At 37.4% G+C, this 13,540-nt stretch overlaps 1 protein-coding gene across 3 annotated transcripts in view; it reads left to right on the top strand.

Moving 5' to 3' along the window:
* The window catches only part of ASAP2 (ArfGAP with SH3 domain, ankyrin repeat and PH domain 2), a 95,226-nt gene that overhangs the window by 16,399 nt on the left and 65,287 nt on the right, over positions 1–13,540 (top strand). For 2 of the 3 annotated variants that reach the window (XM_083379565.1, XM_083379563.1), the window contains exons 2-3: positions 10,547–10,619; positions 12,564–12,709. In XM_083379565.1, the coding sequence (XP_083235691.1) occupies positions 10,547–10,619; positions 12,564–12,709 (219 nt within the window). Of the gene's footprint in view, positions 1–10,192; positions 10,368–10,546; positions 10,620–12,563; positions 12,710–13,540 lie in introns of those variants that run through there. The other variant, XM_083379564.1, reaches the window with a different exon arrangement.

Here is a 13,540-nt window from a genome sequence, read left to right as displayed (position 1 = left end):
ACAACCAATGTCCCAGTGTGGCTTATCTCAGCAGGCCACTTGCTCCCAGCCTGTTCTTCCTAGCACTTTCCCTTTTCTCTCTGTCCTCACATCATACTAGCCTTTGTAACTTTTCCTCTCTGTGGTGGTGACAGTCCCCTTCCAGTCTGACATCAGCTATTAGACTGGGATTCTACTGCCGGAATCTTTCCAATCCCTTCCCTTCTCTCCCTCCTCTCAGCTGCCAATGAGCTGATTTCCTTTTCTTCCCCCATTAATTGTGCTTAGAACAAATGTATTTTGGCCTGCGCCATATTTCATTCCATGCACGTACCCCAATATCCAAAATACATATGCTTCAGTTCAGCCATGGATCTTCCAAATGCAGCTGTTGCACCATATAGAATGGCTTGGGCATAGAAAAGTTTGCACATCTGTATAACGTTCTCTTTTTCTCTTAATATAATTGCCAGTTGCACCAGGAAGATAGAAGAATTGTATGGTTTGAGTGAGATAACTTGAGATAGGAAAAGATTGACTCCTTCAGGAAAATAAAGATTGTAAAATCAGATTATGGCTGTTCTAGAAAGAATAAAAGTCTTGCTTGCTTTGTTAAATTCTCAAAATCAAAACCTTAATTTGAGTATTGTCCTTTCTGAGATACTCAAATCTGGGGTTCACATATTGGGCTAACACTACTGTAATGTAATTTATTTGGGTTTTGCATGACATATGAAGCTGTTGACTATAGTTTATAAACTATTGTTTATGGAGTGCACAACTGCTATTGTCTTAAGAGTTGCACTCAGCTTCGCACATTCCAGAGATAAGGTCTAGGTTCCCAAGTAGACCCAGTTTTGTTATGTTAGTTGTTAATCAGTTGCAGGCTTAAAGCATCAGTTTTTCCCTTAAATATGACATTCAACACAAACACACACAAATGACTGAATTATTTTGGACTCACTTCACTCATGAATTGTCCTGTAGAAGAGAGTGAGTCCTTCAATGTGTACCTCTGATTTCAGTTTATATGTGAATCAAGCTAGTCTGGTTTGCTCAATAAGTCATAGTTACAATAAATCAGTAAATCATGTTAAAACACATTATTGCAAGATGACTTATGTTATGGTAATTTGGACCATAATTCTAAATTATGTTTAGTGGAAGCAAGAGATGGCAGCCTTCTTTAGGAACATGTATTTATTTAAGTCATTATTAGATTCATATCTTACTTTTTTTTTTTGTACAGTTCCAGGTGGCATATGTAATGCTCCTTTTCATTTTCCCTACAACAACAATGTTGTGAGTAGGCTGGGCTAAGACAGTGACTGACCTAAAGTCACCCAGCCATTTTTCAGTCCAAAGGGAAGATTTATATCTCACAGTCTCCCAATTATCTAACACCAGCACCTCAACTGGCAATGTTAGGATAAGATCATTCAACCCTTGCTGGTTTTGTCAATCATGATAAAAGAAATGTTTTAGAAGATTTCCTTCAGAAATCTTTTTATGTATGGAACCTAAAACAAACCCCAGACTCTTGTAAGAGAAAGCTTTGTTAATTGGTCACTTATTGTTCAAGGGGAAAAAATAGAATGAGAAAATATGAAGCATATTTTCCTGTTACTGGGTCAGATGTAGATTTTGGGGCAACAAATTAAGTCATCCGATAACTAACTTAGTGGATTATCTCTGTTGTTTTTCAGCTGACCACAGATTCTGAATCAGAAGACAGTCTTAATCTATTATGTGACAAAATAGGTATACAACCTGTCCCCTTTTCTTCTGTTAGACTTTGCTCTCATTTTAAGACATGCTGCAAGTAAAATTAACTTTTATACTTTTTTAAAGAGGTGTCTCTGACTACTTAAAATATTTTCCCCTACAAATCCATTTGGCTAAACCATGGAAATAAAATAAATTTCTGTCAGGTTCCTCCATTAAAGTGATTGTAGACAATGTTTTTTGTAAATTTCAGTTGACTTGCTTTTTTATAATGTACAAATAACTTTTATTAAAACTTACAAAGCCACCAGTGAAGATATTCTTGAATTGAAAAGTATCTAGAAATGAAGTGCAAACCTACTATTTACATACACAGCATTCCCTACCTAACAACTTCCCATTTTCTGCTCATTTAGAGTGAGAACATCTGCACATTTTGAAGCAAAAAAGACTTTTAATAGTCAAGTTGAGCAATATAGTCATCTTGCTTTCCCTTAAACTCAGAATAACAGTGAAGGGTTGGATTTTGATGCCTTAATCTTACACTGTACAAGATTTCAGATGTCGTTGCTACTTGGTGGAAGAAAGCAGGCAATTGGTGAGAAATGAAGGGTGTAGATTGATGACCAGAAAGAATATATGTGGACAGTTGTTGACAGATCTGTCCTAGATGCTTAGAGCTGTTACCACTGAAACCTTGCTTACATAGGGAGCAGTGTGTCTTGACTAGCAGGCTATATAGTTGATTTATACTTGTCTGTATGTGGAATTTCAACACTAATTGCTGAGAAGCAGAATCAGGTCGGTGACTGAAGAATATTCTTCATAGGAGAAGGACCAAAGGAATCAGACATAGAATTAAGACAGTGCTGGGAAACCTATGACACATGTGCCAAAGACGACATGCCTGACATATAGGGGAACATGTTAGTATTCACCAATACATGACAAAAACTATTTTCAAAAGCATGCCTGCTTTTGAGTAATTTGGGGGGACTGTGGAGGGTGCATGAGAATGTGGCATGGTCGTGCACAACCTCCAAACATTTACACTGTCACATGGCCTCCAGACCCTCTGCAAATGAGTTTGTTTTGCTTCTATTTCATTTTTGTAATTATTTGATTTTTTTTAATATAATACACAGTGCCACATATGATTGGGTTGTATTTTTTAAAAGATAAATTAATATGGAAAGAATTTTTTCTCTCTTGTTTTGTGGGTAGGGTAAGTGGCACATCAGCAGATTCAGTTTAGGAGTATTCCAAATATTTGTCATGCTAAGCCCAAAAGGTTCACCATCATTGCCCTAGGACAGAGGTCCCCAATCTTTTGGGCACCAGGGACCAGTGCCATGGAGAAAGGTTTTTCTACAAACTAGAGGGGATGTGCTTGTATGTGTGGCCTGCTTGCTGACATGCTGTGGACCAGTGTCAGTCCACGGACCCCTGCCCTAGGAGATAACTATCTCCTCCTAGTAAGAAGAAACAGCATTATGACCCACTTGTTCTTGTCCCTTGTGAGTGAGAACATTCATTCATTTAGTTCACAAGAATACTTACTGTTCTTGCCATGTGAAAAGTCAGCAGGGAGAAAGGAAGTGGACTTGCTCAAAGAATCATCTGGTGCAGAGGCAAAGCTATTTGGGAGCAGGCTGGTGCTGCCAGTCAGAATACATCAATTCTAGCTGTGTTCAGCCTCATCAAGAAGCTGAGAGCTGTTTGTATTTAAGGTCCTGTCTGAGAACAGCCTGGCATCGGAACAATTCTCCACGGTAGCTCAGCCTGGTATGCCGTGTTGCAGCAACCTTTTATGTTATCTAACCCCTGACACAAGCCTTTCTCAGAAACTGGAAGACGTACCCTGCTTTACGGGTGAGCTTTCACTACAAGAACTTTGGTCCCTAAGCAATGTGGTTGTTAAGTGACTCATCACATAATCAGACCTGATTTAACTCATTTTTACCACAGTCATTAAGTGAATCACATGGTTGATGAGCGAATGCGGCTTCCCCAATTGACTTTGCTGATTGGACAACAGCTGGGAAGATGCCAATTGTATCGTGTGACCCCCATTTTCCGCAGTCATTGCAAATGTGAGCCAGTTGCCCAGCGCCTAAATTGCAATCGTGACTGAGGGATCATGACATGGTAATTTTGAGGACAGATCATAAGTCACTACAAAACAGCTGTAACTTTGAACTGTTGTTAAATGAACAGTCATAAATCAAGGACTATACTGCCTTTGAATTCAGACTTTATTTATAATACTTCCTCTGTCCTAGCAATTGCAAATAAACTAGCCTTAGAGGGTCAGGAGAATCTGCAAAAAGTAACGCTTTTATTGTTTTAAAAAAACTTGCTACTTCTCACCCATGCATATAAGGTGAGAAAATACTTCCTGTATATGAGGGAGGGAAACCACATAGAACAGGGGTGTCAAACTCAATTTCATTGAGGGCCGCATCAGCATTGCAGTTGCCCTCACGGGGATGGGTGGGTGTGGCCTGGGTGGGCGTGGCTAAAGTGCGTATGGCCTACCGGGTGGGCATGGCCAGCTCTACATCATTCGCATCAAGGGTGCTTATGGAGGCCTGGGCAGGAGTGGGACAGATCTGAGGGTCTCTGGCAGAAGGAGGGTCTCTGGGCCAGGGTCAAGGCAGTGGGGGCCGTTCCCTCACTGTTTCCAGGATGGCTTCGCGGGCCGCATGAAAGCACTTCGTGGGCCGGATCTGGCCCCCGGGCCTTGTGTTTGACATGTCTGACATAGAAAGTGTGGATGACTGACTGTATGGGGGGAAAGCATGTTTTTTGTTATTTTTGTTAATCTTCATAAAGTTATTACTTGACTATAAACTGAAGGTATTTTTTCCCATGAACTGCTATATTTTTTATAGATAAGAGTTGTGAATGTGGAGTTGAAAAAAGCTGTAGCGCAGAAAGCATACAAATTAGGATTGCATTTGTCATACTCAAAATAACAATAAGGTTTCTTGAATAGCCAGACATCCAATTTAATTTAATTTAACGGCAAATAACGCTGTAGTCTAAATTTCATGTCTGGAGTGAACATTGTATGGATTATATGTTATGCTTATTACTATTGAGTTTGAAATTCAAAGCTTTTACATTGGAATATCTGTTCAGACTATAACTGAAACATCTTTGTCAGAGGTAAGGTTACTGTGGAAACTGTAACTTCTAATTATGGCTAATTAACCAGAACAGCTTACAGGAGTATTGTTGTACTTAAATTTGGCAGCAAGAAATAACCTACTACACCTGCACATGTCAGTCTGTGTGATTTATTATACTTTAATGATTATTTTCTAGATTTGTTTGAAACATTTCACAGAAACTTACATCATAGCAGTTAGTAGAGAATGGATCTACAGACCTGGTCTTCCACTGGCATGTAAATTATCTGATATCCAGCTATGTCTTTCAGTGACCCATAAGATGAAGTCAAAGAGAGTCCCTGTAAAAATAAAGCTTATCTTGATACTCCATCTCTGTGGCTTCTTTAGGTTGTCTCTCCCCATGTCATGCAAACAATGAAAGGGGCAGAACTGGTGCAGATAGCTGAATCTCCTTTGAGTTTGTCCAGATTGATTCTGACTGTGTCATACCATTGATTTTTAGTTTTTTTTCCCATCCTCCTAAGGGCAAAGCAGTAAAAAGGCAAGAAATGTTGAGGAAAGTGACAGTGAATAATCAACACTGTGGTTGTTCAGAGAACCAAAGAGAGTCACTTTGATGTTAAGACAGCAGGCTAAAAACGAGATGTTGAAATATGATTGTTGACCTGCCCAGTTGGTGTTCAGATGGGTAAATTGACTGAGAAAGAATTACAGTATTAGTTTCATTTGTATCATGCAAACAGGACTGTTGTACAGGTAATCCTCGACTTATGACCACAATTGAGCCCAAACTTTCTGTTCCTAAGCAAGGCCATCGTTAAGTGAGTTTTTCCCCATTCTGTGACCTTTTTTGCCACAGTTATACGAATCACTGCTCTTAAGTGAATTGTGCGGTCTTTAACTGAATCTGCCTTCCCCCATTGACTTTTGTCTGTCGGAAGCCAGCTACGGAGGTTACAAATGGAGATCACATGATCCCACGACAGTGCAGTTGTCGTAAATTACATGCCAGTTGCCAAGTGCCTGAATTTTGATCACATGACCATGGGGATTTTGCAAGGGTCGCAAGTGTGAAAAACACACGTCACTATTTTCAGTGCCATTGTAACTTTGAACGGTTGTAAGTCGAGATCTCTCCTGTAATGGTTTGTGTGACAGGAGAGATGCAACAAAGAAATAAACTATTTCTTCAGTCGAACCATCCTGTGATTCACTAGTGTAATCAATTTGTATTCATTTAAGAAATGTAAAAATGTGGATGTATTAAAGCTCAGTCCTAAGTCATTTTTGTCAGTACTACTGAAATTTCAAAGTAGTCATTAAATGAATGGTCTTTCATCAAGAACTACCTGTAAGTTGAATATATTCCACCATCCCATTGCTCCTTGATTAAAAAAAAAAATTTCCTTCTAGTTTCTTAATGCTGGGAGAAGAGCTTTCTGATTGACAGACATCTTTGAGATATTCATGTTTTTAGGATGTCTGGCTTTTATTTTACATCCTATTTATGGCCCCAATGTCTGTGGTGCATTTTTGAACATGTTCAATCTTACCCTATTATTGTTTCTGGACTACCATATTTATAGTGAAGACTTTAATACTCTGAAAAATTACATTTTCTAAGGTTCATGCACTTTTTATGGTTACAGTGCATTTTCAAGATACCAATGTAACTGTAAATGGATGTTTCTTAATGCTCTTCTAATGAGATTTCTTCATTCCCACATTTCTGGGAAAATGGGATGCTAACTGGGTGATAAGGTGATTGTTATTCTATATCTATGAGTTCATAGTGAATAGGATTGCATTATATCGTTAGCATATAACTAGATTTGAATTGGAGTACTGGGATGGATTAAAACTGCAGTTTGAGATTTTTTTGTTTAAAAAAAACCTTGATTTTCCTAATATTGATTATTGATTAGCATCAGGTTGCATTGCTTGCAATGATAAGTAATGGTCAATCTAAAGATCTTGAGCTTTTCTAAAGTTAGATAAGTGAAAAGCTTTAAATATTTATTTTTTTATCATTTATTATTAAATTTGTTTGCCACCCATTGCACCATTTATATGACCTGCTGTGGTTCAATTAACCTTTGCTAAGCACATTGATTTGTGCTTAGATTGTAAGCCGCCCTGAGTCTTCGGAGAAGGGCGGGATATAAATGGGATTAAAAAAAACAACAACCTGTCAATCTACGTAGAATCAAATTTTCTATTAGAACCCAGTATGTATGTCAGGGCAATAGTGATCTATACTGGACTTGACTTTGTTGTGTAAATAAGATTAGTGTGCCTTTTACTTGTAGTATAGAATGGTAATAATAAACACGTTAATGACAGTCTCAGTGAATAATAATAATAATAATAATTTATTTGTTTGCGGTCACAGACCAAAATACAAGTACAACAAAAGAAAAACATAGAGAAAGTAAAATCATAGGCAATTGGACACCAGAAGCCTTGGCTGAGGAGAATTACAACGTTCTCCTCTGAGTCTCAGTGAAAGTAAATCTTTCTAAATTCAGTAGGTTGTACAGTACCTGAAGTTTATAGTTTCTGTAGATCTATAGCAATTCTGCTCATTTTTAAAAAATAAATTAAACTTAAAAATGAGTTAAAAGTACTTTTTGTGATAGAAAGGGAAGGATATTAAAGTACTATTGATACAAAATTGAAATGCTGCCTTTTTTAGTTTAAAAATGTAGTGATATACCTGCATATAGTAATAATAATAATTATATAAACAAAATACAGATAGATCTGTTTAAAACAGAGGATCAGATGATGTATCATGTAGTAAAGCTTGATATGACATTTGGGAATTAAAAAAAAATACAAACATGTGCAAAACAATGCTATTTTGTCTTCTTCTAATCAAGATTTTGTGATGAACCTTACACAACCACATTGGTGAGCAGAGATTAGTGCCAGAATACAAAATGACTTCTGACATTCTATGTCTCATTGACACTTGGTGGAAAACAAAAGACAGTGAATTATGAAGAACATTGATTTGAAAGTACTCTAGAATATGTATATGACTATGGTAAAATATCCATTTGGTTGCAGAATTAAGCTTGAGACAAATGTCTGTGCTTCTTTGAAACTAATAGAAAAGGGCCCTAAAAAGCATTAAAAAGGAGTGCTTTTCACACAAGAGCAGAAAAAAGACAAAGAGCAAATTCTATTAAAACATGTAAAAGCTGGTTTTATTAGCCACTCAATTATCTTAATAGTATCACAAACAAAGAATTCCACTGCAACTATTATTGTTTAAAATATATTAAGAGAAATTAGTAAAAACCGATACCCAAAAACATAAGGCATGTTTTTACAAAGCAGCCATGATGGCTTTGTTGAAAACTCCAGGGTTTTGTTATTTTATTGCTTTTGTTTGTTTCATCCTGTTTTGTAATGAACTCAAGATACTGAAATAACATAACATAGCCAGCAGGGTTTGGTCATCATTTGAATGCTTACGACATTCTGGGTAAAAGGGAAAAAAAGCATGTACAGTTATTGCCATTTGTGACTCTGTGACACAAATCTTGTTAAACCCTTGAATAAACGTTGAGAATAACATTGATATATTGCTTTATATTGAATATTAAATTATTGTGCCCATGCTCAGCGATATGAATTGTTTCCTGCAATATTTTGAGTTTTGTAATGTTAGAGCGTATCACTATTATTTTTTTCAGTTTGTAAGTGATACAGGTGTATTTTTGCTAGGATTGTAGTTTCTGAGATAAGATTCTGATAACTAAAGAATGGAAGTCTTGCAAAGTATTATTTTGGATTTACTGCAGTTTAACAAGCAACTTTTTTGCAGTTTAACAAGCAACATAAATTACTTTAAATATGAGATGAAAAAGAATGCCATCTGGGCATTCTAAGCTACCTAGACTACTGATAACGTTCTTATATCTTCCTTCCCAATACATTTTGTGAACTCCATACTGACATTGTTTGTAGTCTGTTGTATATGTAGCATTTTGAATATGTAGCACATTATGCATTTGACATGTCAGTTTTGTGTACCTATTTTAAATGGTGCATGGTAGCTTCTTGCAGTAGATTTTCTTCTCTGTACCTAATGTGGGCTTGTTCTATTTTACTGTTCATACATGGTGGTGATGACCTATAAAGCCCTAAATGGCTTGGGTCCGGGATATCTGAGGGAACACCTGCTGCCGGCATCAAGCTCCCTTCGTCCTGTGCGCTCCCACAGGGAGGGTCTTCTCAGGTTACCGCCGGTAAAAGATTGCCGGCGGATAACACCCAGGGGGAGGGCCTTCTCTGTGGGCGCGCCTGCCCTTTGGAACCAGCTGCCCGTAGAGCTCAGGACTGCCCCTGACCTTCGTTCATTCCACTGGGACCTGAAGACCTGGCTCTTTGAGCTTTCTGGCCTGGACTGAGAGTATTAATTGGGGTTTTAATTGGATTTTAATTGGGGTTTTATATTTATTCAAGGTTTAAATGTAATCATTTTAACTGTTCTTAATTTTTGTAATTGTTGTATTGTTATTTTAAAAACCTTGTGAACTGCCCTGAGTCCTACGGGAGAAGGGTGGTATATAAGTCTAATAAAGATAAAGATGGTGGCATGATCATTATAGCCCCATACCATTTCTTCAAGAGGACATTTAAGATGTTCTTGGAAGCTTCTAAGAATCATTTTCATGTTATTAGTGAAAAAACCTGCATTGCTGAAAGCTACCTCGAGCTACTTGGATCACAGCAGAGAACAAGTTAATATGGTCAGGCGTGCTAATTTTTTTTAAAAAATCCCCATAATACATATACCAAATGAAACACAGTCATTAGTGTTGCTAATATACTTTGTCATCAGCATGGGAGCCCAGAAATTTCAATTCTAAGTCATTAATATATGAATACTAATTAAAGAATTGAGAATAAGCTAATGTTAACAATCAGGTATTTTCTTTGTGAGAGTTTGATGTAATGATTTAAGGTATCAGGCTGAAAATCAGGAGACTGTGAGTTTAGTCTCACCTAAGGTACAGAGAAGGGACGCGGTGGCTCAGTGGGTTAGGATGCTGAGCTTGTCGATCAGAAGGTCGGCAGTTTGGCAGGTCGAATCCCGAGTGCCGCGTAACAGAGTGAGCGCCTGTTACTCGTCCCAGCTTCTGCCAACCTAGCAGTTCGAAAGCACGTAAAAATGCAAGTAGAAAAATAGGGACCACTACGGTGGGAAGGTAACAGCGCTCCGTGCGCCTTTGGCATCTAGTCATGCCGGCCACATGACCACGGAGACGTCCTCGGACAAGCGCTGGCTCTTCGGCTTTGAAACGGAGATGAGCACCGGCCCCTAGAGTCGGAAACGACTAGCACGCACGTGCGGGGGAACCTTTACCTTTACCTAAGGTACAGAGCCAATCGGGTGACCATGGGTCAGTGACTCTCAGCCTTAGGAAGAAGTCAATGGCAGACCACTTCTGGAAAACCTTCAGGCAGTCTCTTCGTATTGGACACAATTGGAAGAAGGAAAATTCTTTGGGGGTAAAGATATGGAGATTACTATTTCATTTTTTTTTCTGAAGATAATAAAAACAGTAGAAAATTTTATATTAAAAACAATATGTAGCATTTTCAGTTGTCAAGTAGCATGGACTAGTATATTGCCTGGTATGCCGTTGAGCTCATATCATTAATAATAATAAAAATGCTTTCATTTTTAGGCCTTGGATGTTGACCGAACTGTTCTTTATAAGATGAAGAAATCTGTGAAAGCTATAAATGTTTCTGGTTTGGGTATGTACACTTTGTTTATTGATGTTCTGTATTTCTAAAATACACATTGCAATATTCAACGCTTGATTCAGATTCAAGTCAATGATAGTTCACAAAAGAATGCTTGTTCCTTCTTTTGTGATGCTTTTACCTTCCTGGTGCTAATGATTTTTTTTTGTTAAATGTTAATTGATGTAAGTTACATTTGATTGGAAGTACAGTTTACTAGCATTATTTGGAGGGTCATCAATTCCCTTTCCCTCTGTGAAACATAATTAAGGTATTTCACTGTATTATGGTTTCGGTATATCAATAAACTACGGTTGACAGAAAATGAAATTTCTTATCTCTTTTAAGTTGCATTGGTAAATGAATGGAGGGGCCCATGTATGAATTTGAAATTAATTAATGTACTCTAGACCAGGGGTGTCAAACTGCCGGCACACGGGCCGGACGCATCATCAGGAAACCACGCCCACCCCATTGCCGGCAATGGAGAAAAAACTTGATACTTTGCGTGACATCACGTGAGTCACGAGTTTGACATGTCTGCTCTAGCTCTTAGCTTGTGTTCACAAGAACAGATTCCAATTTCTTTGCCACCAACTTTGTATTAGAGTTTATGAAATGCCAGCTATTGTGGCTTAGGTAACAAACTATGGTCAAGCAAACCAGGACATAACATGTGATCCCAATCTTTCTTTGCTCTGATCTGAAAATAGCCTTTTTATATGATTCTCAACAATATACTTGTCAATTGGTCTGTAACACCATTACGATATGCTACTGCAAATAGCAACTGTTACTGAGAAATAATTTAATTTAAACATTTTTGAAATTTGGCTTCTGTCTTCTGTCAAAATATGTCCTGTTTAAAGTATCAGGCTATTCCAACTTCTCTGGAAGTGTTTTTATACAGACTAACCTTACTAGGTATTTTTATAGACAACTGTAACAACAGGTATAATATCAAAATGATATGTACCTCATAATACTATATAGATACCACTATTATATAATTTTATATTAATTCATGTCATTCACATCATGATACCTATAGGAATATATAAGTTACATCATTTGTTTAGTGGTATTATGATGCATATATCGGCATTTGGTCCTGCTCACTCATTCAGTGCTTCTCAAATACTATATAGCAATCCCACTATCCCTATCCAATGTAATAGTACTGTCTGGGGATAGTAAAGCATTATAGTTTGTATACTTTAATACGCATTGTTGCATATTATATTGTTTCTTATATTACTATATGTTAATATAAGATATTGCCAAGGACCCTAAATGTTTGCACACCATTTTCTTATATCCTGGCAGGTTTTGAGTTTGCTTCTCTTATTTATATTAATAATATTTTCTTTTTCATGTAAGGTGTAATATTGTGACCCTGTTTTATGGAACTGAATGGAATACTGAAATATCTTGTAGCTCTTCTTGTTCATTTTTGTAGCACAGATGTAGTTCCTATTGAAATGAATGGGCAAGAATTGGTTATCAGGCCATGGGACTGCCAGAGTCCCCACAAAGGAGACTGTCAGAAATATGGGATATTATAATCATGATATACCAGGCTTCATTTATTAAAGATTGGATAAATTTGGAGACACTGGTAATGTTGATGATGATGATGATGATTTACCATCACTGTTACTTGTTCTTTGGAGTGGATATTTTCTCCTGTATTTTGAGTTATTCAACTGGAATCTATTTCAGGTTTTTGTATTAGTTATAGCAATTTAATGCTCTTGCTTTTTTTATTCAGAAGTTTATTTTTTTTAAAAAACAAACACCTGTAGACTATCATATTGTTTTGAAATTTAAAATTATAAACGTATTTGGATTAAATGAATGTATTCAAATGTACTTGTAAATTACTTGCACTTTTTACATCAGTGGACGACTTGTTGATGGTTCCTGGAATTAGCATTCTGTTTGTTCTCTTTGAAGCTCATGTGGAAAATGAAGAGCAGTATACGCAAGCTTTGGAGAAATTCGGAGGCAACTGCGTCTGTAGGGATGATCCAGATTTAGGAACAGCCTTTTTAAAATTTGCAGTATTTACAAAAGAATTGACGGCGCTCTTCAAAAACCTGGTAAGAAACAAATGAGAGTATGTACTGCAGAATTGAAACCGTACAATGTAGTTTTAAGTTTAATTTAAAATATATAACTGCTAAATATAAAAACTACTAACTACTAAATATAAAAACGTGATTGCCTATAAAGCCACAGCTTTGATAGACACTAAGCTGTTCCCTGGTGAGGAAAAAGGACTGAATGCCTGCTTCTGAAGCTTACCTAAAAGATTTAAATTGTGACTCTTTAGAGATGCAATCAGTAGCACGGGGGAATCTTTTGTGTATGCACCCTGTGTATATCGTAAATTATTGCCTAGACCAGCTTTCCTGAGTGGCGCACAGATAGTGCTAATCGGATACTGGAAGAGGCTTCTTTGTTTCTTATATCTTAGGGCAGAGGTAGGCAACCTTGGCTCTTTTATGACTCGTGGACTTCAACTCCCAGAATTCCTGAGCCAGCCATGGTGAGGGGAAAGGGAGAGGTTCCAAGCTGAGCCATGCTGGCTCAGGAATTCTGGGAGTTGAAATCCATGAGTCATAAAAGAGCCAGGGTTGCCTACCCCTGGCCTAAGACAACTAGCTCTCTCAAGGAAGGATTTGAAACATTTTGTGACTGGTTCTTTGTTATAACATTATGTAATTGCTTTTTTTTAAAAAAAGAGGAGGGAAAAAAAGCTTTGGCATGTGAGTTGGAAATCCAGTGAAGAGGAGATGGCCTACTTTGATCTGACAGGCTCAGCCAAAGAATGACATAGAACAAACTAAAGTTCAGCTCTTTATTTGCTTACACCATATAGACAGAATCTTGACAGATTGAACCTATACCACTCTAACCCTAATGCAGGG

The sequence above is a fragment of the Vipera ursinii genome (assembly GCF_947247035.1).
Source record: "Vipera ursinii genome assembly, chromosome: 1".
Taxonomy (NCBI): domain Eukaryota; kingdom Metazoa; phylum Chordata; class Lepidosauria; order Squamata; family Viperidae; genus Vipera; species Vipera ursinii.
The sequence above is the reverse complement of the archived record's forward strand: the minus strand, read 5'-3'. Positions and strand labels throughout refer to the sequence as shown.